Here is a 25,282-nt window from a genome sequence, read left to right on the forward strand (position 1 = left end):
GAAATTTCAAATTTCTATGTTCATGAATAGACATATTTTGTTCGATCCACCATTAGATAACCTGGTGTTTATTCATTGAACCTTACAGAAATTACTCTTACGATATTGAAATAGTCGTAAAGAGAAACATTTTTTGGAATTATTTTATTCCTCCTCGATGCAATCTTCTCAGACAGACACAACATACAGTTCGTGATCGTAAGTTCCGTAGTTTTTTCGCGGAATTTGTGCAGTTGACCTGGAGCTCTGGAGAAGATTCTCTCTCGAAGAGGTTTTGTTGATTTCATCTTGACTTTTACGGTTCTTTTTGTGATCTTACTTCAGTAACACTCAAGTGTTTAGGAATTTTGATTATTGAAGAACCGATTCGAGAGACTCTAAAATGGAAGTTGTTCTCGACGATTGAGATATTCTTGGGAGTCCCTTCTATTTCCGCCTGCTTGAAAAAGTAAAAAGCGAAAATGATTACAATAATCGCGATGAGGATAAAAATTGACTCCGTCATCTTCAAGTCCTTCTCTGAAAAAGAAATCGAGTTTCCCATGTTTTTGAGCCACCAAAATTATGCAAATAAAAAGTTAAGAGGCTGTTAAGCGGGATTACTTTCGCGCTTTTTCGGTAAAGTAATTAGTCCTGCTCCATTTTGAATCAGCTTGATTAGCTTCGACAATCGTAAATTATTGACCCTCGATTCTTATTTTTCAAAGAAGCTACTGTATTTATTATCAGAAGGAAAAGAACTTGTTTCCGGATTTTGCAAGTTCATTTGCGTCGTCTACACTTTCTGGCAGATTTTTTGACAAAGTTGGTGGAAGAAAATAAATCAACTAAAAGATGCAGTTGTTTTGCAAAGTTGTCTAAAATACTCCTACCTGGACAACAATGAGAAGTGCTATCGAAGCATAAGGAGTCATGATTCCAATTTTTGCGAATAAAATTGGCGCAAGAGCTCCACCAAGATTTCCACAGCATCTTTAACAATAAATAAGCCTCGATAAAGATAGATAGCTAAGGTCAGTACCAACTTTTTTCATGGCGCTGGATCTAACCCTAACCTAACCCTAACCCTGGACTCTAACCGTAACCCTAGCTCTAAGTATACTTACAGCAGAATAGATACTCCGCGCTGTCTGAAATTCGTGGGCATGACTTCAACAATCAACGTATACATAAAGACAAAATAGCTAGTGCAGCACAATTTCGCCAAAGTTCCAAGAGCAAGCTTCAGAACAGCGAAGTCTCCATCCTCGTCGAATTTCGAGAGAGTAAGCATAGCCAGGAATAGAATAGGTGATAGAGTGAGGAAGAAGTAAATTCCCTTGCGCCGCATCTTCTTGATCAAAACGAAGGTGTAAGAACCTCTGATGGGGCCTTCGAGACAGATGAAGATTGCATAAGTTATGTAAATACAGCAATGCATCTTGTCTGATGCCAGGATTACGTTCATCCAGTACGCCATTGTAGAAAAACTAAGCGTAAAGAATCAATCATCTCGGATATATATTTCACTTACTTTATGGCGCAGAGAATGAAGAATCGGAGGACCAAGCTTTTTGCTTTCAAAAATTCCCAAACCGTCTCATGATTCTGACTGTCGCTCTCTTGCTGCTTGAGCATTGGTTCAAGACAGGAGTCGATATATTTCTCATCTACAGTAACGCCGTTTCTAGCGGCGATTCGCTTGATCCAATAAATTGCTTCTTTTTTTCTTCCATTTTTGAGAAGCCAGCGGGGCGACTCCGGAACCAGAAAGGGAATTGCAAGCGTTGATAAAAATGGAAGAGCAGTTAGCTGAAGTGCAAGTCGCCAGTCACGAAAAAAGTAAGTGCAAGTAGTCATCCAAATATTCCCGCCCGTCCAGCTTACAGTCGTTACTCCGCCAATGACCCACTTCCAAGAGTTTTTCGACAATTCCATCATGAGAGTATAAGTGCCAATTCCACAAGCTATAAATCCCAAGGCGCCGTAGCAGATCTTGAAGACCGCGAAATTCGGCGCAAAAGACATGCAGAAATAGACAATCATTGCTTTTTATCGGCTATCATTATTGAAAAAACTAATCATCAAAGTTTAAGAAATGATGCCAGCCTGAAATATAGTAAAATATGGTTGCATTTCTCCTCCCAAATTTGTCAAAAATGAAGCCAGAAAAAAGAACGCCGATGGAACTGAAGAGCATATAAATGCTCGAAATTTGGTTTCGCTCATATTCGCGGTCACACAAGAGCCCCCAATCATTTGCGAAGGACGTCTCCATCGAACATGCGAACCCTTCGCATGAGGTCGAATTGGTAGTTGTGTAACTTTCAAGAACAGTGTTGTCTTCCGAGCACGTGTGGGGCAAAAGCTGTCCGTAAAACAAGTGAGGAACATAAAGTGCCTGCAAGCTGAAAATCGGAACGATGCTCAGCACTAGAAAAGTTCATTTCAAACGGATAATTTGATCTTACGAAGAGATATTTTCTGACATCTTCCGGTGCCCCACGTCTCTTCCAAAAGCCTCTCCATATTTAGACTGAAAGAACTCTTTTACACTTTGCATGTCGTAAGACAAACAATTAAATACTGTTCTGCTAAGATTTGCAAAGTTTCGTAAATGAATGAAAAAGGCCATCTTTATAAGATGCTAAAGTCATTTTACTGCTTCGAAGACCGGGCTTGTCAGACGAATGTTATGCTGAACTAAAGTTAGTTTCAAACTCTGTTTTTTTGTTGATAATGTATTAAGAGTATTTATAAAAAGTAAAATAAGATTCACAGAAACATGATGGCAATATTTAAAGTCTCGCTGGTTTCTTCGTTTTTCGGATGTTGTTTGGCGCTTTTCCTTGATTCGGTTTCTTCTTGTGCATTTTCTTGTTGATTTTTTTCTGGTTGGACGTATTCTTCACGAGCTGTTCGTTGCAGGTTGTCGCCATTGCTTCCTCGTGTTCTTGCTGAAGATGTCGTTTCACTGAGCTTGGAAGACCACTTGAATACTTCCCTTCAGTCATCGAGACGTTTGAAGTCGGCACGAGCATGCTGAGGATGATGGCGCAGAGAAATAGCAAAAACATGAAGAGAATGGAGAAGAGAAGGGAGAGGATGAATACGAAGACATAGATGATGCATCTGAAGAGATGGAGGACGAGAAAACGCAAAAAGAGCGGCCAAGAAAGAGTGTAGTTCGATGGTTGATTTTTCGTAAGAAGAAACATGTAGATCTCTTTCAGCTCAAGATCAGCCATCTTTGATTTCGAGCTGGAAGTAGCATATCTAGATGTAGAATTGAGGAAATCTCTTCGTTTCTCCACTAGTTCGTCAACTCGTCTAATCTGTTCTTCGTCTTGGCTGCAGAAAGCATGAGGAGTTCGTGCGAAGTGAGGATCGCTCCAAAGAGATTGTTCTTCTTCAATGTTTCGACCTTCGTAGAGACGATGCATCCAGAAGCAAAAATGAGCCCAGTAGGCTGTTTCGTCAGCATTCACTTTGAAACTACATCCGCATGAAAACTCGACCTTTTGTTCAATACTTTCTCGCATGTTAAGCTTCATCTGGAAGTCAGCGGGGCCATCAATGTTTTCGAATTTGATGTAAGTCGACATTATTTGTTTATTTATTGAAGACGAGAAAATCTGCAGTTATATATCGGAAAAAAATTCAAGAGGGCGCTACGTGAGCGAATAGGATAACCAGCTGTAGGTAAAAGATCTTGAACAGCGGGTTATTATCAGCCAGAAGATCAGGATTCGGAAATAGCGTCCCATTTTTTAACAGATGGATCTTAATTATGAGTTCTCTTGAAGTTCCTACTGAAGAACATCACCCTTTGACGATCAAAAGAAACCAATTTAGATTGCTAGTTATTTCCAAAAAGATGATGCTGAAAAATATGCTCGACAACCATTATTTCGAATTTACATTTTAATAGCTTCAAGTTGTTTATATAAATATTGAATTAATGCAAATAATAGTTTCAGATAAGTTTTTTTTTCATCTTCTCGGCCAGCGAGCGATCGTGTAGTTAGAGTTGGCAGTGTTGTCCTTGTTGTTGGCAAATCCAACATTGATGAATTGAGAAAATCGCTGAAATTCTAGGAAATCATTTGAAGTTGAGTTATTTGAAGGTAATTTGAGGCGAGAGTTTTTTTTTCGTAATTTCTTCGTTTTTAGTCCAGTGTAAGCGCGAGCTTGATTCGGTTCCTTTTCTCCGGAATGCACTGCGCGCAGAGTCCGCCACAACGCGCCTGCAGGCGAGTTCCGTCGGGCGCGCGCCACATTTTCATCGTCCCGTGGCTGCCCTTGACCATCCAGTTTTGATCCTTGGCGACGGCGAAACCAGTGCCGGAGAGATTAATTGAGAAGCTTCCTTGTGGACAGTTGCCGGAAGAGAAGCAGTCTCCAGCTTGCGCGAATTTGACTGGGGTACCCTTGGACGTGGAGAATGCAACATCGTTTGTAGCAACTTCAAGCGTTTCCGGAAAAAAGCGCAATTTGCTAAAAATAACCTCAGTTAAGACCTGTTAGACAGATGCTTGATTTCTTACTGAAATAAGGTCTTTCCTCCCTTGATTTTCGCCTCAGATGCGAGACGTGGCGCGACGCCCTCCACGGGACAGCTAGAATTATCAGCTAATTGGTGGCGGTAAACAAAGCTGAAATTTTCTTTTTCCAGCAAGGTGATGTATTCTTCTGGATCTGGTGAAGACATAGCAAAGCAAAAGATAGTTATCGGCTTTCCATTTATCTGAAGATAAAAATGATTTTCATGAAATATTCTGGAATTACCATAATTTCATATTCGCCGTCTGTAGATGTTGAATTGAGTCTTTGAACATCGCGACAGTGCATCGCCGTGCATCGTTGTTGATTGCACTTTACGCTCGTGCGAGGCTTTGTCTTGCTACAACTCTTTCCTTCCGGACAAGTAACGGGCCTAGTTTGCAGCCCGCCGCCACATTTCGCCGAACATGGGCCCCATTCTCCAACTTCCCAGTCGTTTCCAACGCTATCGCAGTTTGGCAAGTTTGAGCAAGCTCTTCGAGAAAGCGGCGCTGATTTGTGACTGCATGCATTTCTATGTACTTTCGCCCCGTTTGATGGAGATATACAAGTGATTCGACGAGACTTGGTTGGCATTGCGTCGTTCTCCGACTGGCAGGTTCCTGAGCAACTTCTCCAATTCGACACCTTCCAAATTCCACGGAGGCAGTTATTTTTGCAACCACGTTTTTCTTTCGGTTTTTCGATCTTATGACATTGCTCTTCCGGCAATTTTTTCTTCGTGTGTCGTTCTTGGCAAAAAACTTCCCTTCCTTGATGACAAGTGCTATCACACTGGGACCACTCGGTAGATCTCCACCTTGTGCAATATTTCTCTGCGCGGCATCGTTTGGTCTTCTTTGGTCTGGCAGCGCGGGAATATTTTTTCATGCAGTAGCGGGAGTGAACGCGCTTGTTGGAATCTTTGACGCAGAAAACCTTTCTGTTTTGCTTTCCATGGCCACATTTTGCATCGCAGCGCGTCCATCTTCCCGTTCTCCATTCAAATTGTGGACACGCCTTTTTCCAGCACTCTTCAATCTCAGCTTCTTTGTCTTTCTTTGGAACATGTCGGCAATAAATATCATCTTCGACCCGTCCATCATCTCGCACACATTCTTGCTTTCTCGAACGAACTCCTTTATTGCATGTCGCACTGCATTCAGACCATTGAGAATATTTCCAAAGATATCTGCATGAAAATAGCTCACAAGAAGCCCGTGCCACTGGTTTTTCGCTTTCGTCACACTCTGATTGATCGTTCTCACGCTCTCCGTTGAGAAGACATTCAACCTGCCGTGTTTTTACTCCCTGACCACAAGTGGTACTACAGGTGGTCCAGTCACTGGTCACCTCCCACTTTGGTTTGGGAAGTTCACGCTGGCAGCCGGCCAGGGAGAAGCAAGATTCTTCTATGTCACGTGGTCTGTATTCTGGAGGACAGTCGCGCGAAGGAAGATCTGTTCCGCTTTTCACGCATTTCGCGACTCTTCTTTTAGTCCCCGATCCGCAACTGTTCGAACATTGTGTCCACGGTTCCAAGGCCCATTCAGACTCATTTGGACAGCGATGAGTATTGCAGGATCTTTGGACAGTCTCGCGCTCGAGTTTGGGGCAATTCGACGTCAAGCAACGGGCCGATCGACTTTGACTACCTTCTCCGCAACTCGCGCTGCAGACTGACCATTCTCCGAACTCCCAAGCGTTGCAGTCCTTCATTTCGCACTGCTGGTACATCATTGGCATATTGCTCCGATTGCAGTAAGAGTTATGGACTTTTTGACCGTTACGTTTGCAAATAACCGCTCTCGATTGAAGGCCATTTCCGCAAGTAACACTACAACTCGACCATTCTTCTTCTGCCCAGTCCGCGCAGTTATCCAAGTGGCAGACTTCTACGATCGGCTCAGAAATTTTTCCACAATACTTTTCATCAATGACAACTCCTGTGGAACTTCTACAGACTGCTAGGCGACTTCTCACGCCTCTTCCGCAGCTTGTTGAACATCCAGTCCATGATCCAAGCTTCCACTTAGCATCAGAGCAATCTTGGTAGCAAGGAATATTTTCTGGCGGTGCAGGGATTCGTTCTTCCTCACAATAGGTCTTTGCCATTCGCTCTATCGAGCTGTCGATCAGTGAAACCTTTATGCAATAGTTTGATTGCCTCGCTGTTCCTTGGCCGCATGAAGTACTGCATTCGCCCTGGACGGATCTCCACTCAAGTTTGCATTTTGAAGAGTCGCATTTTTCTGATTCGCTCGATCGTAAGCTTGTTGGGGAACATCTTGACGAGGAAACTAAGAAAGTGTTGAGTCGATCATTACTTCGAATCAATTGTTACCTGTAGCGCCTGAAATACTGGACCTGCATGTGAGAACGCGTTGCCTGTGACCACCACATGGAGAAGAACAACTTGACCAGCCGGAATATTTCCAATCGAATGTTTCGCGAGAAATTTTCCGTTCTGACAAACTGCTGTAGCTATAATTGATTTCCAAAGAAGCGTAGCGCTGCTTTGTTGACTTGAAAACATAAACTTCTAGCCCATCGCTCATGAGGTGATTGACCTTGATCTGCTCATTCATTTTAGCTCCATATCCGGAGTACTCAATGACTAGCGGTCGTGAAGAATCCTCTCCCCAGATGACCTTAGTTTCTTGATTTCGAAAGTCGTGGCCGTTGAAGATTATTTTTCCGTCTTTTTTCAGGACCAGATAAACTTCATCAGATGCATGCGACTAGAATTAATCAACATTAGCCCGCAATTTTTAAGAAAACTTACATTTAGCTGCTTGATAACAAGATTACGAGCTTCGGGAATTTCCGCAACTCGTACAAATCCCCTTCCACGAGGATAAAATCTCTTCCGGAAGGTCTTACAGGTGCTATCATCCCCATTACAGACGCCGCAAGTGTCTTCTTTTGCCAAAGAGTCAATGTTTCCGTCACATCCTAGCTCGTGACATTCACCCTAAATGGTAAATGAATTTAAGTTTATAGTTATTTCATGTTATTAACGCTGGTCATATTTTCGAAATTTAATATTTCGAAAACAAAGAGGACGACGTAAATGAAGGTAACTGACCTTGATACAGATACCGCTGCGGTCGGGACGACACAAAGTGCCGTCTTGAACAGGACCATTGTTGCTGATGTGCCACGACCTCGCTGGATCAACACAAAAGAGGTTGCACACCCGGTCAGAGGAGTCCATCCATTGAGCTTTGAGCGCGACTTTCTTTTGAAACTTTTTACACAGTATGTCACGAGGGTCCTCCGTGGAAACAGGGCAGTTACGGTCTGAGTTACAGAATCTATGCTTTGAGTTTGATCCTTATCAAAGGTTTATCTTGGACGTTCCAAGTTGGAACAATTTTGTAAAAAAATTACCAAGTAAAACCTTTCCTTCGCATTCTGCCCCACCATTTTGCGGGATTGGATTGTTACAAATTCGATTTGAACTTGTAATCCCGCCTTTACAAGTCGACGAGCATGACGACCAACTTGACCATTGAGACCAACCACCATCTACCGATTCATCGAAAGGTAGATGCGGGTTCGCTTGAGAGCGAGAGACACATTGCTTATGGTAACATGCTTTTCCAGCAGCGCAAGCAGTTCCATCTGCCCAAGGTTGATGTCTAGTCGCGCACAGTTCCGACCCGTCTCTGGCTCTTGTCTTGCACCAGAGCTTTGAGCAGCTCGGGCCTCGTGAGCAGCTTGTACTATCATGACCAAAGACTATAAATAACTATCAAAAAAGCCCATCAAATTTGTAAATTTCCACTATTCGGAAGCTGTCAGTCTGATCCTTCCTCGCTTAAAATGAAATGATATTATGATTCCTACCTAGTTTGCATTGAACATCCGGTGATATATGAGTCCTGCCAGTGTAGAGGGAAGCCTGTGGCTGGATCAAAGTTGGACTTCGCACCGAAAACTCCCGCGTCCTACGCATCATGCAGTTTCCTAGTCCTTGATTGATGAGGTCGCCGATCTTCTGCGATGAGCACTTCGACCACATCCAAGGTCCGATCATTGTTTCTGATGGATAAAGGAAGACGGAGCCCATGATACCTTCTTCCTTCGCGATCGCCTTGAAAAACATGGTATAGAGCGGTTATAAGGGCAAGTACAATTGCTAACTGCTCGATTTTCGTAAGAACTATACCTGGCATCGTGGGTGATCGTCATGAATGGCACCAAGTAAGTGCCCAATCTCGTGGGTAATAGTGTAAGCTGTAGCCATGCCTGTGTCCTCAATAATCGCGCAGGATTTACTTGGTGAACAGATTTTGTACTTTTCCGCCAATCCAAGTGTGTTACAACTGGGGTCGTTAAGCGAACATAAGTTTTTTTTGGTTATGAGCACAGAGGTATCCCAGTGTTTTTTGTCAAGCGGGTTGTGGTAGTTTTGGTCGGCTTGCCATCGACAAAACTTTTGAATGGCTTGATAACTGGGCTTCTTTAAAAATGTCTTCACAAAATAGTAATTGTCGTTATCAAGCCGTTCCTTAGATAAAAGCAAGTCGGCATCAATCGTATCACCAGCGTAGTAAAATAGATTATCAGAACGATAGGGCATAATCTCAGTCCTATTCGTAAAAGTTCGCAAAAAGTTCAACTACCTATTTAACGCGTTTATTTGCGCACTTGGTATAAAATAAATTGATGGCAAAAGTTTAATCTCAAAGATCTTTGCCGGAAAGACGGCTTGGTTTATTGCGCGGAGATCGAGAGATTTTGGGAATTGGATAAGCTCGTCAGACCGTTTTTGCGAACAATTGCCTGACAACTTTCAGCGTAATATCTTGGCCAAGGGAAGGATGCCGGATGATTCCAGCGACGATGGCCATGATTAGGGATTCTCACGGAAAAACAAAGTGAACTCAATTTTCATAAAACTTTCACTCTAGATGTATTTTTTTCCGCTGATTCCAAATATGCCAAAATCATTATGAAATTCCGAGTAAGTGGTAATTTACAGCTGATAACGTCGCTTGGTGGTAAGCCCTAGTACTTGGTTCGGTTTGGAAGTAATCCTTGACTCTGAGTCGACTAATTCTTAGTAAACGGGTAGCTTACCACTTCCGGGAACTTTTTTGTCCAGACAACCCGCCGTTATTTGTGACAGATTTCCTACAGTAGGTCAAAGTGTGCACCCATCGAGAATATGAAGGGCGCGCTAATGCTTTCCAGGCCTCCCGGGGAGCGCGTAAAGCACTAGCGCGCCGTCACTTTCAGTCGATCATCGGCAGATTTCTGGAGGTATGAGTCTCCCATATTCTCAAAACTTTCACAGAGTCTTAAGAAAAGTATGCTTGAGAACATATCCAAAATTCAGCGTTTTTTAAGCTTGTTTGGGGGCTCAAAAGTAAGAGAAACTCATTTCCGGGCCGCGCTCAGCCCGTAATGCACTACCGCGGCGCCAACCTTGGTCAGTCAACAGGTGGTTTTGGAAGGTTCTAGTCAATCCATAGTCTTCAAAATTTGAGTGATACTGGCATAGGGTCTGTTTTATAACATATCTAAAAATCACAAAATTATAAGCTTGTTTGCGCATAGAAAAGTCGTGTTTTGTGTGAATTTTGCTGATTTCGAGGGTATTTTGCCAAAAAAACTATTTTTTGAAAGCAGATAATGAATAAGCTTCATCATTTTAGTAAGCTCGAAATGTTTTTCGCTCAAATTGTCCTGAAAAAATCAGAATAGCATTTGACAATTTTGAGTGCAGAAGGCCGCGCCGCGCGCAATTTTTCCGTGAGAATCCCTAGCCATGATCTTTGCCAAGTAGTTTTCGATGGAAATGACGCTGCTTCCAAGTTGACGGAAAAATCGAGTCATAGAAGGGTCCACAAAAACGGCGACTCTGAGTTCTCGAGGAACTACATATCGTTTTCTTCGAGTGTGCGAGTTCTTAAATTTTTTATTATTTCATACGCTCATACTTTAAATGAGGAAGTGCTGACTAGAAATTGGCTTGAAAATCGAATCTAAAACAACTTCCGTCATTGGTACGAGATCAAGGTTACGCGGCGGCATTAAGGGATCAACTATCCAGATCACTTACACGAGTTGGACGGGTGAAGTGACGAGAGGTCCGGAAGTCCCTTGGCAATGTGTCCTGCTCCGAGTTTTCTCCACAACTAGCCTCGCCATTGACTTTTCTTCTAGCAGCTTCAAGTTCGTCATCAAAGTCGAGATCAATCCTGCCATGCTGTCTGTCTTCAATGAAGCCAGTCTGAAAGCTAAAAGTCAAAACAAATCTTGACCGTTGTTCCTTGAAAATAATTCTAAATCAATTCAAAAATCATCAAAAGTGCCAAAAACATCCGCAACGACCTTGTTTCCGGAGTAAAATGATAATTAATCGTAAATCAGCGGGAGCTTGATTTAATGCAGCGCTGAAAATAGAAAAAGTCACAAGACATTATCATAAATGTCCGAAAGGAAAGCCTCGCGAAGAGCAATTAATCCTGTCTAATTGGACCTTGTCTACTTTGCTACCAAGAGAATCTTTCAGGGTTAGGGTTAGGGTCAGAGCTGCAAATTTGCTGAACTGAGTGAGCTGAGCCAACTGAGAGCGACTGCTCAGCTCAGCTCAGTTATCTTTGAAATCTGATCAGCTCACCTCAGACAATATTCACTCAGCTCAGCTCAGCACAATTATTTTCGAACAAGATCTGTACTGCTCAGCTCAGCTCAACTCAGACAATTATCACTTAGCTCAGCTTAGCTCAGCTCAACCAGCTCAGCTCAGCTCTAATTAGGGTCCGCTCAGCTCAGCTCCGCTCAATGACCTCTGAAAAGGCCAGATCAGCTCAGCTCAGCCAAGTAATCTCCGAAATAAGCCAGCTCAGCTCACCTCAGCAAAAATAAAGCAAAATTTCCAACTCTGGTTAAGGTTTTATCTTTTTCTAAAAAATCTTCTCGATGTACTTTTGTACTGACAAGTTCATAACGATCTATTCATTTAATAATCTTCCAACAAAGCGGCTTGGCTTTTTATAAAAATGATTCTGCCGACTGACCAAGTTTTGATAGTCCGGCTTTGAGTGAAAGTATATTGTTTATGCAGCGTAAATTCTCCATAATTATTAAACGAAACCGGGGATTACGCGAATAATGACCGCGAGAGTCCCCAAATTCGTCGCACAATGGCCTCTTCGCACTTTTACTTTAAATATTTAATTCTTCTGAAATGTATAGCTTAACTAAATATTCAGCGCAAACGCGGGCCTTTATCCTGTTTGAAGTAAGATGAGTACTGAATTTTAACGAGGTCAATTCTGAAATCGCCAATTATTTTGACAGGAGGGGCACAATTTAAGTCAAAATTAATTAGCCCCGATATTTTAAGCTTCTATTTTTAGATTCACAATTGAAATCTCCGGAAGTCGGAAAGTCTCAAGAATCTGCTTTTTTCGCTGATTCATCGAGGTCTAATTATTTTGAATGTGTCACTCGTAATTGTCAAGTTCTGCTTCCTCTAGTCTAGTCTTTCTATGCCAAATGAATGATTCGTTAGCAAATTTCCTACTCTAAGAAAATGACTGTCTCAGTATTTATGTGCCAAATTGATGACTAAATAAGAAAGGTCTTTTGCAGGTCGTAACTTATAAATTGCAAAAGAAGTCGATTGGGGTTATTTCCGTTGTTAATTACATTTGATTTGATTTGAGTACTATTACAGTAATGGATAGCGTTTTCTTTGATCTTCTAATTATAGCCCAGCGCTAAGCTGTATTGACGCTCTTACAGGTAGGCTATCAGGTCAGATCTCTCGGCCAGAGAGTTTCGACTGCCAAGTGCAATTAGCGCAGCAACAAATCATCCCACCCACCTTTCTCTCTGCCCAGTACCACTAGAATATGAATAGAAAGGAAGAAAACCGCATGACCTGGGATCAACCAGAAGAAACTATTTTTAGAGGTGCAATAAGTACCCTCACCTCTCAGAATAAAAAATATTTACAGGGAAACAATACGAAGCAAAACTTTTCGACCCCTGCAATCTTACAGTCCCTCGCTGGTACAGTACCTGTTCGCAAATGTTGACAAATGCAGAAGAATATCGGTCGTGATATGTTCTTTGATCGGGGAACTTCAAGAAAAAGGAAGATATTATATCTTAGTATATCTTAGATATACTGTCAATCAATTTGAAAGACTTCAAGACTTCAGTCTACAAAAGTTCGCTTTATCAGTTACATAAGAGCTGATAAGCACCAGCCGCGTAGGCAGACAAGAAGGAGAAGAAGCGGGAATTCCTAGTAAAAGATAAAATCCTCGTTGTAAGTTCCCTTTCCTTCCAAAATAAGTGCAATTTTCCGCGATGACAGAATCTTCATCAGTCGAAGAAAGTTCATCGAAATCGTGTGGGACGCGAAGCTCGTAGTTTTCTTCATCGATCACGCGAATTTGTTTGAGCAGTAGGAGGTGTCTTCGTCCTTCCTTCTCCACGATCAACTCCTTATCACTTCTGCTCGCTAAAGATCGTTTCCTATTCTTTGGGTTGCAAACTGGAAGAGCGCTAGAAGACAGAAAAAAGCTAGAAGCAACCAATTTCCTTTTTCTCCTCGTTGACTGGCGCGTAATTTCTGATCGTAGCTGGGCAAAGTTCTCTTCTGATGAATCGTAAAAGCGAATCGCCCCATCTTTGCTTTCCCCATCTGGAAAGTAAAATTTAAAATAAAGCAACCGTAAAACAAAAGCTTCGACAGCTGAAAAAGTAACTATGATTTATGGCATCCCTACGCATGGACGAACAAATAGCGCGAATTAATTGTCCCACTAATGATTTCATTAATGACAAACAATAATTTCATCAGCAAGTTCGCGTTAGAATGAACGACTACAGTTAATAAGAAGCTGCTACTAAATTGATGGTCTCGGAGTCAGGGCGGCTCGGAGTAACGGAAACATAATTCACACCATGCACAGTATTTCTTCCGGCTTCGGAAGCGGTAAACATATATCAGTCCGTTTTTTATTATAAAAGTTCAATTTCATTCGAGTTTTTACGTATTTGTCTTACAAACATTCTTTTTCGAATATTCTCGGAGAAATTCAAACTAGAACTGGGCTCGATTTTTTTCTTGCATTTTGGGATTTCCCTGTTTATTTCTAAATCAGCAGAATTGAAAATTCAAGAACAGAGGCGCTACCGTCGATAATCGGCGTTTAAATTAGCGTCAATGTTTGCTTTGTGCGAACTTTTTGAAAGTCAAATTATCGATGATTATGTATTTTATGTTGCGCGAATGAAAAGGATATTGTTCCGGCGGAACCGCGGCTCGTCTTTAGACACATTGGACCTTATTAAATCTCAAGTTCAAACATAAAACTTCTTTTACGAGCACAAACATTTGCATAATTCGTAAAAAGAAAGAATTTCAGAAGCCGGAGAAGGCCGGTACATAATATCTACAGTAGCGCTGCTAACTTATTTTAACCGCGAAATTTAAAAGCAGCTGAAAATTTTGGCGCGACTTCAAGAATTTGCCTAACTAATTCGGTGCTCCACCCATTTGTCAGAGTTTTTTCGTGAGAGTGATCATTTCTAGCCTTTAATTTTCGCTAGTAAATTACTATCGGTTATCTCTTGAGCTCTGATGAATCGATGCTCCTTTCCCTGCGCTAGAATTCTACAGTAGATGCTCAATCTGGATCATCAACAATTTGGTAAAGCTTCGAGCAGTCAATTCAGAATTTTAATCGTATGAAAATGATTCGATAATTTTTCTGGATCCCGCACAATAAAAACTATAATCACTCGGTAATCTCATTCGAAACTAAAATCTCAGACTTTCCGCTGGCTTACCGTCAGAAAGAGAAAACTGTCTAACATTGAACATAAATTTGACACTTCCTTTGATCCATTCATAGCGAGTTAATCCTCCTCAATTACTACTACTGTGCTAAGGAAGTCAAACAAAAAGTTCGAGGGCAAAAACGTGTGGGCTTCAACTGTATCTGACAGTAGAGATGTCAATTCGAACTGTTTATTTTTAACCTTTGGGAACTCGTTAATTCAATTAAAAAAAAACTTGGCCGGGTGGTGTGTAAAGAAGCTATTTAGGGAATACTGTTGTTTCAAGAAGTTTATCCCTGTACACTCTAATTGTGGCGAACAAAAAAGTCTGAAGAGGAGTGCTTCCCATCAGAATGGATTCTGCTTCGGTGACATATTTATGGCAGGCGGAAATTGAAATGCTCTTGAAGCCGAATTCGCTACTATTTGACGCTACTGTAAATATATCGAACTATTGAAGCCGGTGCAGGATATTCTTCTAAAGAAAGTTGTGGTGGAGGAATCGTAAAATGGCAATTTGGGAAGGTCAAACTCACCCGGAAAACATGGGCCCCACCGGGAAAAGCAAATTTATTCTGGCTTTGCACAGGTTCTCAAATCATCATACCCACTGTCAGCTGCATATTATATGTCAAGTGGGTGACATGCCCTTACCAAAGTGACTCTTAATGTCATGTTCATGGATTAATTATCGCGGCCAGGGCTAGAAATCCCCGTCTGATTTGACACGCCGGTTATCTTGAAGGAGACCTATCCAAAAAGTCCTCATTCATCGGGAGTTTGGGGTACTGCCCTCAAGGCAGAACGAATTTTCCCTCGAGTCTGTTGCATAAAAATGACCAAAAAAGGGTTAGGGTAATTCCAACCAAAAAGCCAAAGAAACGATACCATTAGAAGAGACTATTATTTTGATTGTGACCTTGAGCTGTCAAGAACTTGCGCTACTGTTTGAGTACAATGTACACACAATTTCATGCAACTTTCGAAATTAAGTACTTACAGTGGATTAACGAAGAAATCAGCCAGAGGAGAAGTTTTCGTACCATACTTATCTCTACTTTGCCTATGTCATGCCTACTCTGTGGACCGGTGAAAAGAGGACAGTTCTATTCTTGTGGCACTAGAATTCGAGCTCAGAACAGAGCTAGAAGCCGCTCAAGCTATTGAGCTGAGTGCGGCGCGCGTAGAGAGCGCTCGCGCGTCGTAATAGGTGGCGCCGCCTTGGAAACGGGTTAAGATTTTTTCATGCCACCCAGGTTGGACTTGGCTTTCTTTACTTCAATGGGAAAGTACTGGTCGGTGCTACTGTCTTCATAATTTCGGCATTATCGAGCAGCTTTTTTAATGATAACTATCCATTTTTTTTCAATAAAATGAAGAAACAATGAGGTTTAATTGCAATTTCATCAGTAGTATTGAGCAATATTCTTCAGTAAAAAACGATACGCAGGCGATCAAAACATTACTTCTCAGAGTTATTTATTGAATATTATCATCGCAATAAACGTAAGGGATTAATAACTACCGGTTCACTTTCTCCCAGCGAAAATTTCGATTATCTCAAGTTTCTGATCTGATAATTCCCCACTTGGATCCTTCTGAAATTCTCAAATTTCCATCCATTCTCCCGGCGAAAATTTATGAATAAATTTCAACAAATATTTTCAAAGACGAATGTTAAGTTTTTTCTTTGTCTATCAAAGTGACCGTTAAGTGCGGTTAAGACATCCTAAGTGCCCGACTCCTTCAAAATTATAATTCTAAATTGTTGTTTGAAAATTGAAAAATTTCCATTTTCAGAATACCGTTCATCAGAAGCAGTAGAAAGCAAGATTCAAAGGAACGCGTTGACACGGAAATTTATGCAAGTTTTGAACCCAATTCAGGAGGTCGATGGGGATTTACTCTTTTTACAAGAAGAGTTACAGAGCTTTTTTTCAAAAGGGAAGGGGAGTCGACTTTGACCTTTTCAGGCCATAAACTTCAAAGGCCAAAACTGAAAGAGCTTCCTGTGGATGCGATAATCAGTTCTGGACAGCGGAGAGACCAGATATCAAAATATCATTTCGTACAGTAAAATCGACAAAGGAACAATGGATGGCTTCGGATTCAAGTACAAGTTAGCAACCAGAAATGACCATAAACTACCTTGTTTGCGACCACCGGCGGCCTCGCGCTACTCTCACTTTTATACGCTGCTAAACCGCAGAATACAACGGCAAGTCCTTATGACAATTAATGAACCGGGCGCAATAATCCCTATAGCTTGAGAATTATGCAATGGTATCATTATGTAATTGAAGCATTTGTGCTCAATACAAAGTTTTAATAAATTAAATTTAAGAAATAATACAGCTTGAAGTTGGAACGCAACTTGAATACGCAGAAACTTTCTGATTTGGTGTGAAACAAAATCGCTACTAGAAGAGGCCAGGTTCAAGTGAGTCGGTGTAAACTTAACTCAGCAGGCACACATCTGCTTTGTCCGCCGGTTCTGAGCCCCTTTGCGCGCCTAGAATTACTGCTACGATAAGTGGTGGGTTAGCCCATCGAGAGTGGGAGCTCTTTGCGTCCTGCGGTGACTAATGCTTCTACAAATAATGCTCGTTCAAGTGCTGATCTTGCTTCGATACAAATCACAAAAAAAGACACGAACACCAGGTGCCAGAACAGCGTATATTTTTAAATAAAAGTCTGAGAGCCTTGAAATTAGACTATTATATTAAAAGAGGAATGTTCCTCTTAGGGAGAAAACATCCGATTTGATAGTCAGAATGTTTAAATTTGGATTTTGGCGACTTTCCAAAGCCAATTCAGATAAACTATCAAATACTCAAGAATTACGGAATAAAAGACGCACTGGGAAAACTCTCTGGGCCCTCGTAAACGCATGTTCCGTAGCCGTTATTTTAATCTATCCCACTGACCATAATGAGGACCATCTGTTTACGAGAGCGTTCTCAGACTTTCAATTTCCATATTGACGCTGACCCGCCCCGAATTTTTACAGAAGTAAGAATTTTCTTTATTTTGAAGAAAACCACATTTACTCCTTATCCTTGATAGTTCGGGTACCTCGGACGAGACCAGTTCGTCGGGCGGCGATGAGACCGACCTTCTTACCGGGAGAGGCCCGTCGGGTGATGGTAGATGGGTTACCAATATGCTAAAAGAAACGATAAGAGGCGAGAAGGATGAGTTCTTGTCTTACCTGATGGTTACCACCACCGAAGGGATGCTCGACGGGGTTCATAGCAACACCACGAACCTTAGGCCAGCAGTTACGCTTGACCTTGTACTTGTGGTAGGCTCGGCCAGCCTTGAGGAGAGGCTTGTCGATACGTCCACCACCGGCGACGACACCGACGGTAGCTCGGCATCGGGAGTCGAGGACCTTCTTGGAGCCAGATGGAAGCTTGATTCGGGTCTTGCCAGTGTCGGTGTTGTGGGAGATGATGACACAGGAGTTTCCGGAGCCCTTGGCGAGGACACCTCGGTCGCCGATCTTGGCTTCGACACCGCAGCATGCAGTACCTTCGGGCATGTTGCCGATGGGCATGACGTTGCCGATGTAGAGCTGAGCCTTCTTTCCGGCGTAGATGAACTGGCCGGTGGAGGTACCTTCGGCAGCAACGAAGAGCTCGTTGTCCTTACTAAAAGCGAGGATCAGATTTGGTTTATTTCCGCAGGTAAGCATGAGAAACGACACAAATACCAGAGGTATCGGGGTACATAAGTCAAACCTCATCTTTATGAGTGGACTTCCGGGTGATCTAACATTTTACGACTGCGGGCGCCTTCTTGGGGAGGCAATAAATTACTGTCAAATAAATATGCTTCGCTCAAAAGTGTTCTGACAGAACTAAAAGCCCAAATAATGATCGAAAAAACTCAAAGAGCTTCAGACGAAGTTTAAGTATATAGCTACGGACTCGTTAAATTCGCAAAAGTAATTTTGCTAGTCGGGGTTAAGTCTGACTTCGATGTGTTACGACTTACCCGTATTTGTAAGGATCCTGGAACTGGACTCGGGCAAGGGGAGCACCTCGGCCAGGGTCGTGGATGATGTCCTTAACGACACCCTTGATGTAACCGTGTCGCTCGGCGAAATCGAGGGATCGGTACTTGGCGGCGCCCTTTCGGGTTCGCGTACGGGCCTTGAAGATGCCTCCGGCACCCTTACGACAGGTTCGGATGATACGTCCCATTTCGGCTAACTCTGAAAGGAAAAAAATGCAATTTTAAAGCATACATTTTTAAGTAAGTTTCTCAAGTTTTCACGAAAAACAGGAAGAAATTTACTCGAAGCCACCCTGCTGAGCAGCCATCATCTTCTGCTTCTTGAGCTTCTTCTGGGAGACCTTCTTGGATCCAGATTCGGTAGCTCGGGGAACAGCCAAATCCTTCTCGGAGAGAATGATCTCGACGTGGCATGGGGAAGCCATGTAGGGGTTGATTCGACCGTGAGCTCGGTAGGTTCGTCGTCGCTGCTTGGCGGCGGCGTTGACCTACAAGAGGGTTACAACATCATGGTTTAGTTTCGCTTAATCCCAAAAGGAGTCTACTGTTGTTCTATTTTTAAAAAGTAGAAAGCTTTCCAGAGTTCTCGTTTTCATCTAAAAGCGCTTGATTTATACCTGGATGTGATCGATCACGAGGGCATCAACATCGAGACCCTTGACCTCAGCGTTGGATTCGGCGTTCTTGAGGAGGGAGAGGATGTGCTGGCAGGACTTCTTTGGCCATCGACCCTTGGAGGTGGTGGACTTGAACTCTTTGGTCTGACCAGTTCGGCCCATGGAGCCATCGAATCGGGTGAATGGGATGCATCGGTTACCCTCGATGACGGCCTTGAGGTAGGGAACGGCCTTGTTCAAGTGCATACCCTACAGTTTTGGTTTATTTTCAAATTCATTGTTTGGGATCACATAAATTGTGATGAAGGTACTAGTTTTAAACCTTGATAGCGTTAGCTGTTTCTCGGGTGTTCTTGAAGTGGACACGAATGTCAGAACCGCTGGTCTTGCAGCTTCGAGCCGCATTCTCGGCTTCCGCAGAGTAGCGGGTCATTTTTCAAATCCGGTTTCTGAAAAAGAAAAACCGTGAAGAAGACTCGCCTTTTTGAAGCGTCGCTTGAAAATATTTTGAACCGAAGTGGTAAATAAGTGGCAGTGGAAATATTTAAATGGGTGGGTGAAATTTGTATCTATGATTCTTGTGGCGAGGAAGGAGGGCGACATGTTTCATGTGCAGTTATTGAAGCCATCTTTCCAGCTTGTATTGAACTTGCTTCAGATTGTTCATCGCCAGAGTGGTGTCGGCGTTCGTCATGCCGCCAAGTGTCACATTGGCGGAGGCAATGATCTAAATTGAGGATTCGTATTTTTGAAAGCTTTTTAAGTCATTTCTGACAATTAATTAGACGTAGACAACTAGACAAATGGCTTCATAGATTGGAAAAAGAACACTTATAAATCTTAGCTTTGAACAGTTCGAGTTTTCAAAATTAGCGCGCGAAATCCAATCAATCATTCCAAGGTTCAAAATACCAAAAAGGAAATCTTGATTAATAAGCTACCGTTCAATAATCATTTCTGGTCAAATTTGATTTGTACAGTATTTTCGCCGTGTTAGATAAATATTCTCAAGCCGACCGAAAATGCCTCAAGTGAGAAACAACTTTTTACGTCAAACAATTGATACTTATCCCCTTGACCTTCATTATTCCAACTTATTACCGGCATCATCGACCCGGCGAAGGGTGAATCAGCCGTTTTAGTTGACTTCAACCGCCGTTTAAATAAACTGACGAACTTTGAGAATATATCCAGCCTTGCAGCGTAATCGCCGCAAATGCCACTTTTTGCAGGTCGATGGGTTACTCAGCTGAACGGTCTTGACGTGCCTGGTGACAAAAATGAAATTCGGCAGACTAGACGCGTTCCCCATACGACCTATTCATAAGTGACACCTCTTTCGAGGACCCGAAGCATTCTCTTTCGAACTCATTGAAAAAGACAAGGATCAACAATCAACTGTTTGACAACATAAATTTCAAGGCAAGAAGCTATCGGATTAAGAATCTTTCTATTTTTAGCCATTTCCGTAAATATATCCGTGGCATTTTGAAACACAAGCAATACCTGAAGACACTTGTCGACGAACAGACGTCGTTCGTTGGGGACGACGACTTGTGGCTTCTCAAGGAACGTTTCGAAGATAACCTTCAAAACGTCGATGAGGTGAAGTGGCTGGCCATTTTGAGCCCAGAAATCATCGTTGTCTTGAATGATTTCGAAGTACGTTTCCAAAATGCTGAGCATGGAAACGCCGACTTCCTTGAAGACCTGGACGACCCAGCCTTTGTTGGGCCACTGCATGAAGCAAGAGACTTTTTCAAGGAAGTTGATGATGAATAGCTTCGGCAGAAATCGTCCGCTTGCCGAGTATCGCTGGCCAACAGATAGTATTTTGGCTCGCATGGCCGATACTTGAGCATCGGGTGAGAGATCTTTCGATTGCTCGACCTTCGAATGTATTTAGAAACTAAGTTGAGTTGGATTTGATTACCTCTTTCTCGATGATTTCCTGCCAGAAACCATCAACAGTTGCCTCATCATACTGCCCAGCGGAGTGAACGATGGCCAACTTGACTTCTGGCAAATCAAGCGGATCAGCATAATCCTGAAAATGAGATAGTTCAAGATTTACAGCGCGCAAATATTTACCTGATAGAGCTTGTTGAGGTCAAACAGTCGATCATCGAGCAAGTTATCGCGAGTTTGGACTTGGATAAGATGCTGAATGCCGGCTACTTCAGCAGCTTCTTGCGCGTCTCGTCGAAGCTGTTCATCGGCGGCAGTGGGGGCCATTATCGCGCCGGCGTCGATCACCGCTCTCGACAAATATTCTAATCTGGTGGAGAGCTTCAGACCGGGTGCATTCTGCGCCAAGTCCATCAGCGTTCGCGCGGCGGCTCCATGCTGCTGGATCTTTAAACGAGTTGAATTATGATCTCAAGAGTTCTATCAAACCTGTTCGTAATATTTCCAGAGCATATCCGCCGCGAGAATATTGTCGGGAGAAGCCTTGACAGTCTGCAACAAGTAGCTTTCCAAGAATCCGCTCTTAACCGAGAGAAGCCTGTCGGCCAACTCCGATTGCATCATCCAGTCAAATACCGCGATGTGGAAAAGTTCATCCTGTTAAAAATGTCACTTTCTGTCGAAATAAGACAAGTAAATTACTGACCTCGGAATTGATGATCTGAATAAGCATTTCGTCGGCGGCGCGGGCAGCCTCTTCTGCAGAGTTTTCGTTTTTATTTTCTTTACGACTCTGTGGCTTCTTGCCGGGACTGATAGGCAACGCCGGCGTTGATGTGGTGTGCTTGGCAGCTTCGACGAGTTCTTTGATGACGGAGAGGCAGGATTCGTAGCAATCACGGCGAACTGAGTAGGCTCGTTTGCCTTCCAAGTCGTCAGCTGGGCACTCTTGTTTGAAGTGGTGAAGGGCCATTCCAGATGGATCGCGTTTGTCGGCGGCGGCAATGCAGAGGGTGACGATGCCTTCCCAGTATTGAGCCATTTTCAATTGAGGAACAACAGCGCCAAGGTTGCAGGTATGTGCAATCGTCAAGTAGAGACCTAGAGCTTCCTCGCATCGCTCCTTTGCTTCCTGGTCCGTCGCATTTCTTGTGAGGGCGAGGATCTCAGTTGCTCGGCTGCAGATGGCGTCGTCGGCCGAGAAGAGAGTTGGGCAAATGTCTCGAAGGGATCTCGAGACGAAGTCGATGGAGGCGTTATCACCGATGTAGCAGGACAGAAGGGCAGTGATGAGGTTCTGGCACAGAACTCGGCCGACTTCCGTGGTGACCAAGTCCTTGAACAGGACGGAGTCGAGCAGTTCTAATTTTGGTTTTTCTTTGTTGTTGATTATTGAGATAAATTACCTTTATCGTTGGTCGAGAGCTCCTTGGAGACGACATGGAGCTGATTTTCAGTCAACAAGTGCCAGAGAGAGGCGACTTCCAGCGATCTACAGACAAGTGCATAGACCGAAGAAAACTGGGCGTTTTCGTAAGACTGAAGATCAGTCGCATTGGCGACGGATGATGGAACCGTACCGATGTTGTTGGCGTCCATCCATGATTTGAGCTTTTTGAGGGCAGTGAGAACGCGTGCTAGAGAAATCGGGCTCAGGCGAGTTGTGTGAGGCAACTGCTTGATAACTGGGTCAGCTGAAGATGAAAGTTAGAGTTTGTGGTAAGAAAAGAGTGGCTTACGTTTGTTGGTGATGGTATTTAACCAGACTGGGCGCAGGACTCTCGACAAGTACTTGACAAGACCTCTGAATTTGGCGGAGTTAACGACGACCATGTCGCCACCAGGTCCAGGTGCGAGCGTGGTGGAGTTCAAGTTCGGCTGGTTTGGCGTTGGCAGACCAGGTGCACGCTGGCCGAAGGGTGTCGACTGTACAAAACCATTGCCCTGGTTGTGATTTCCTCGAATAGGCGAGAAAAATGAAGAGACATTCGGCGACGCTGCTCGGTTAGCCATTGGCGAGAGTGGAGCTCCAGAAAGAGAACCATTCGTGTTGGAATTGGTGGCTCCACTTCTGGTTGGGCCGCCACCGTAACGGAAAAAGGCACCGGTTGCCCAGCTGGAAGTGACGTGGTCGATGGCCCCGTCGCAAGCGAGTTGAATGGCACAAGCGGTCGCCTCGGCAGACTGATCACGAGTGATCATGAATCGTTCCAGCTCGGCGGATTCCATACCACCGCTTCGTTTGAGAATGTTCAAGAGTTGATGCGCGCTGGGAAGACTTTCGTACAAGGAAGTTCCCTGTTTTGTCATGACGACGAATTCTGAAGAAGGCTGGTAGACGGAGCAGACGTCTCTGTGGGGAGCAAGCCCAAGGGTGCCATTTTCTGGCGGGACAAGAGGATCGTCGATATCAGAGATCGAAGCGCAAGTCCAGACGCGACAGTCAAGTCGGTTGACGCCGTATTCTTCCGGCATGTTGGCGCTGCCGTTACTGATTCCGACGAGCGACCACATCTGGTCTGCTTCGAGGCCGCTCTCTTCTGAGCAAAGGAGGGACACTTCCCCTGTCAGAAGGGCGGAATGCACTTTCCTTGGCTTGAGCTCTGCTGTCGAGGAAGTGAAGCCAGGTGGTAGGCGAACATGGACGAGGAGTAGGTGATGAGGCCGTTCCCTAGAGCCAGTGCTGAAATAGTATCGAAGACCAGCTTGTGTGACGGCGACAAAGTGAATGGCCTGTGATGAGCCAGCGTCGATAGTAGCAACGGCGACGATAGGAGAGAAGAAGGACTTGTCGCACTGCGGGGCAGCACGTGATGCGGCGTGGACGATGGAGGAGCTGGAAAGTGAGGCGACTTTGCTGATGCCAGTTCCAGTTTTGCCGAGATCGTAAAGCGAAATCGAGCCTTTTTCAGACAGCGTCCAAATTGTCTTTCGTTTACGATCGACCAGTAGGTGGGAAAGCGGATCATCATCAAACAAGACGTTCTGGACGACTGATGGGATCAGGTATCCGATCGAGGAAGACGAGTGATTGATCCGCCGACACTTGCGTCCAAACCAGCCCGATTCGTTAGTGTAGGCCACCTCGTGCAAACAACCGTCCTTTCCGGCGAGAAAGATGCGCCCGTCATCAGTGCCTGTGATCGACTGGAATCTGATGTTGTCGGTGGACACTGTGTAGAGAGGATCGGGAATGATGTTGAGCTCTTCGTCGGTGTTGTCGTTGTTGAAACAGACTCCGAGGAGGATGATTTCCATGGCAGTGGCGACGACGAGGATGTGTTTGACGTCGCGGAAGATCTGTTTCACCGGCTTTACAAGCGCACATGTGATAATCGCTTCTATAAATTGGAGATATTTCCATGAATATTATCGATTGATTTTACCTGAAAGGCCGTCATAATAAGCTAAATCTTCGCCAGACTCATATTTCCAGATAAATATATCTGCATCAATCGTCAGCCAGGCTCTTTGAATTTCTGTAAAAATACCCAATTTCCAATCTGTCTGCATGTGACCAAACTGCTCTATCAGCTCCGCGGGGAGGGGAACGCGTTTTTTCTGGGCAAGGAGAGGCACCGAATCTGACGCAGGAATTGATGGATAGTCGGATTCTTGGATTCCAGAGACAGAAGCTGTGTGGGCATAACCGCCTGAATAAGAATTCCGTTAGATTTTATCGATTTAGGAGCAAGAAATTTCATTTTTACGGGATTTTTAACGAATTCAGGGGCTTTTCGAGCAAATTTAAAAGGACAAAGTTTCCCTAGATCACTTACCGTCAGGATTGACCCCTAGAAGATTGGCAAAATCTGCCCTAGGAGCATCGGCGTATTTCTGTAGTTGATTGACGGCATCGTCGAACTGGTTGCGGTCAGTCGTGCCGCTCATCCAGCTTCTCACGGAATCTCTCTGTCTTCTGAATCACCCAAGTTTTAAAAATTGAACAAGAACAAGCTATTTTCAGCTTGGAAATTGAAAGAAATTTCGTGCGCCAGGAACATCAGCGCGGGCGCTTATTCGTTGGAGCCGAGTGTAGGCGTCAGCGCCTTACTAACACACGTGCGCTTATTTTTTCCTCAGAGCGCAGCGCAAAGTGCGCTAAATCTCAGCAATTTACGAAAATTTAAATTACAACCATCATTTTTCAAATTGATTAATTGTAAATAATAAACGCGCATTTCTCGCTCTCTATCTATAAACAAATTAATCGTATAGTAATTATGATATTATTATCAATTGGCAAATGGTCTTGCCCACCTGTGTAGAAAACCTGAGTCAGGGTCTGAGAGCGAAAAAGCTACCCTGACTCAGGTTTTCTACACAGGTTTCCAAGTCCATTTATCGATTGATAATAAAATCTATTACTATCCAATTAATTTGTTTATAATGAAATATTT

General features: G+C 43.6%; 5 protein-coding genes across 5 annotated transcripts; all 5 read right to left on the reverse strand.

Moving 5' to 3' along the window:
• Window positions 1–697: 697 nt before the first annotated feature.
• LOC145696681 (solute carrier family 22 member 6-A-like) lies at window positions 698–2,025 on the reverse strand. Its single transcript, XM_081773761.1, has 4 exons — window positions 1,514–2,025; window positions 1,107–1,469; window positions 873–972; window positions 698–827 (listed from the first exon to the last, which is right to left on the reverse strand). Exons 1-4 carry the CDS (start codon window positions 2,023–2,025, stop codon window positions 726–728), a joined length of 1,077 nt encoding a protein of 358 aa, XP_081629887.1. The 3' UTR covers window positions 698–725.
• Window positions 2,026–3,920: 1,895 nt separating this feature from the next.
• Window positions 3,921–9,380, reverse strand: LOC145698476 (A disintegrin and metalloproteinase with thrombospondin motifs 9-like). Its single transcript, XM_081775679.1, has 10 exons — window positions 9,313–9,380; window positions 8,696–9,119; window positions 8,374–8,620; window positions 7,915–8,265; window positions 7,610–7,857; window positions 7,307–7,495; window positions 6,866–7,262; window positions 4,768–6,821; window positions 4,527–4,726; window positions 3,921–4,476 (listed from the first exon to the last, which is right to left on the reverse strand). The coding sequence occupies exons 1-10, from the start codon at window positions 9,378–9,380 to the stop codon at window positions 4,149–4,151; spliced, it is 4,506 nt and encodes a 1,501-aa protein (XP_081631805.1). The 3' UTR covers window positions 3,921–4,148.
• Window positions 9,381–17,338: 7,958 nt separating this feature from the next.
• Window positions 17,339–18,590, reverse strand: LOC145696687 (large ribosomal subunit protein uL2-like). The gene is made up of 3 exons (XM_081773767.1): window positions 18,337–18,590; window positions 17,549–17,990; window positions 17,339–17,503 (listed from the first exon to the last, which is right to left on the reverse strand). The coding sequence occupies exons 1-3, from the start codon at window positions 18,543–18,545 to the stop codon at window positions 17,384–17,386; spliced, it is 771 nt and encodes a 256-aa protein (XP_081629893.1). The 5' UTR covers window positions 18,546–18,590; the 3' UTR covers window positions 17,339–17,383.
• On the reverse strand, window positions 18,591–19,477 carry LOC145696695 (large ribosomal subunit protein uL22-like). The gene is made up of 3 exons (XM_081773775.1): window positions 19,297–19,477; window positions 18,975–19,223; window positions 18,591–18,845 (listed from the first exon to the last, which is right to left on the reverse strand). The coding sequence occupies exons 1-3, from the start codon at window positions 19,405–19,407 to the stop codon at window positions 18,636–18,638; spliced, it is 570 nt and encodes a 189-aa protein (XP_081629901.1). The 5' UTR covers window positions 19,408–19,477; the 3' UTR covers window positions 18,591–18,635.
• On the reverse strand, window positions 19,456–24,883 carry LOC145696701 (nuclear pore complex protein Nup155-like). The gene is made up of 10 exons (XM_081773781.1): window positions 24,662–24,883; window positions 24,269–24,535; window positions 22,622–24,223; window positions 22,289–22,576; window positions 21,589–22,244; window positions 21,372–21,539; window positions 21,066–21,329; window positions 20,908–21,021; window positions 20,481–20,864; window positions 19,456–19,701 (listed from the first exon to the last, which is right to left on the reverse strand). Exons 1-10 carry the CDS (start codon window positions 24,771–24,773, stop codon window positions 19,591–19,593), a joined length of 3,966 nt encoding a protein of 1,321 aa, XP_081629907.1. The 5' UTR covers window positions 24,774–24,883; the 3' UTR covers window positions 19,456–19,590.
• Between the last annotated feature and the right edge of the window lie 399 nt (window positions 24,884–25,282).

Source organism: Oikopleura dioica, chromosome 2 (assembly GCF_907165135.1).
Source record: "Oikopleura dioica chromosome 2, OKI2018_I68_1.0, whole genome shotgun sequence".
NCBI lineage: Eukaryota > Metazoa > Chordata > Appendicularia > Copelata > Oikopleuridae > Oikopleura > Oikopleura dioica.

What these genes read in the sequence shown, in the direction of transcription:
- LOC145696681 (XM_081773761.1), bottom strand. Translation starts at nt 2,025, where the DNA reads ATGATTGTCTATTTCTGCATGTCTTTTGCGCCGAATTTCGCGGTCTTC. An exon ending in TTCATTCTCTGCGCCATAAA is followed by an intron (nt 1,470 to 1,513) that starts GTAAGTGAAATA and finishes CTTTACGCTTAG; the next exon opens with TTTTTCTACAATGGCGTACT. An exon ending in CACTTCTCATTGTTGTCCAG is followed by an intron (nt 828 to 872) that starts GTAGGAGTATTT and finishes TGCATCTTTTAG; the next exon opens with TTGATTTATTTTCTTCCACC.
- LOC145698476 (XM_081775679.1), bottom strand. Translation starts at nt 9,380, where the DNA reads ATGGCCATCGTCGCTGGAATCATCCGGCATCCTTCCCTTGGCCAAGAT. An exon ending in CGAAGGAAAGGTTTTACTTG is followed by an intron (nt 7,858 to 7,914) that starts GTAATTTTTTTA and finishes ACCTTTGATAAG; the next exon opens with GATCAAACTCAAAGCATAGA. An exon ending in CAGTATTTCAGGCGCTACAG is followed by an intron (nt 6,822 to 6,865) that starts GTAACAATTGAT and finishes ACACTTTCTTAG; the next exon opens with TTTCCTCGTCAAGATGTTCC.
- LOC145696687 (XM_081773767.1), bottom strand. Translation starts at nt 18,545, where the DNA reads ATGGGACGTATCATCCGAACCTGTCGTAAGGGTGCCGGAGGCATCTTC. An exon ending in CAGGATCCTTACAAATACGG is followed by an intron (nt 17,991 to 18,336) that starts GTAAGTCGTAAC and finishes CCTCGCTTTTAG; the next exon opens with TAAGGACAACGAGCTCTTCG. An exon ending in TCGGTGGTGGTAACCATCAG is followed by an intron (nt 17,504 to 17,548) that starts GTAAGACAAGAA and finishes CGTTTCTTTTAG; the next exon opens with CATATTGGTAACCCATCTAC.
- LOC145696695 (XM_081773775.1), bottom strand. Translation starts at nt 19,407, where the DNA reads ATGACCCGCTACTCTGCGGAAGCCGAGAATGCGGCTCGAAGCTGCAAG. An exon ending in AAACAGCTAACGCTATCAAG is followed by an intron (nt 19,224 to 19,296) that starts GTTTAAAACTAG and finishes CCAAAACTGTAG; the next exon opens with GGTATGCACTTGAACAAGGC. An exon ending in TCGTGATCGATCACATCCAG is followed by an intron (nt 18,846 to 18,974) that starts GTATAAATCAAG and finishes ACCCTCTTGTAG; the next exon opens with GTCAACGCCGCCGCCAAGCA.
- LOC145696701 (XM_081773781.1), bottom strand. Translation starts at nt 24,773, where the DNA reads ATGAGCGGCACGACTGACCGCAACCAGTTCGACGATGCCGTCAATCAA. An exon ending in GCTCTCGACCAACGATAAAG is followed by an intron (nt 22,245 to 22,288) that starts GTAATTTATCTC and finishes AACCAAAATTAG; the next exon opens with AACTGCTCGACTCCGTCCTG. An exon ending in TCGTCGACAAGTGTCTTCAG is followed by an intron (nt 19,702 to 20,480) that starts GTATTGCTTGTG and finishes TCCTCAATTTAG; the next exon opens with ATCATTGCCTCCGCCAATGT.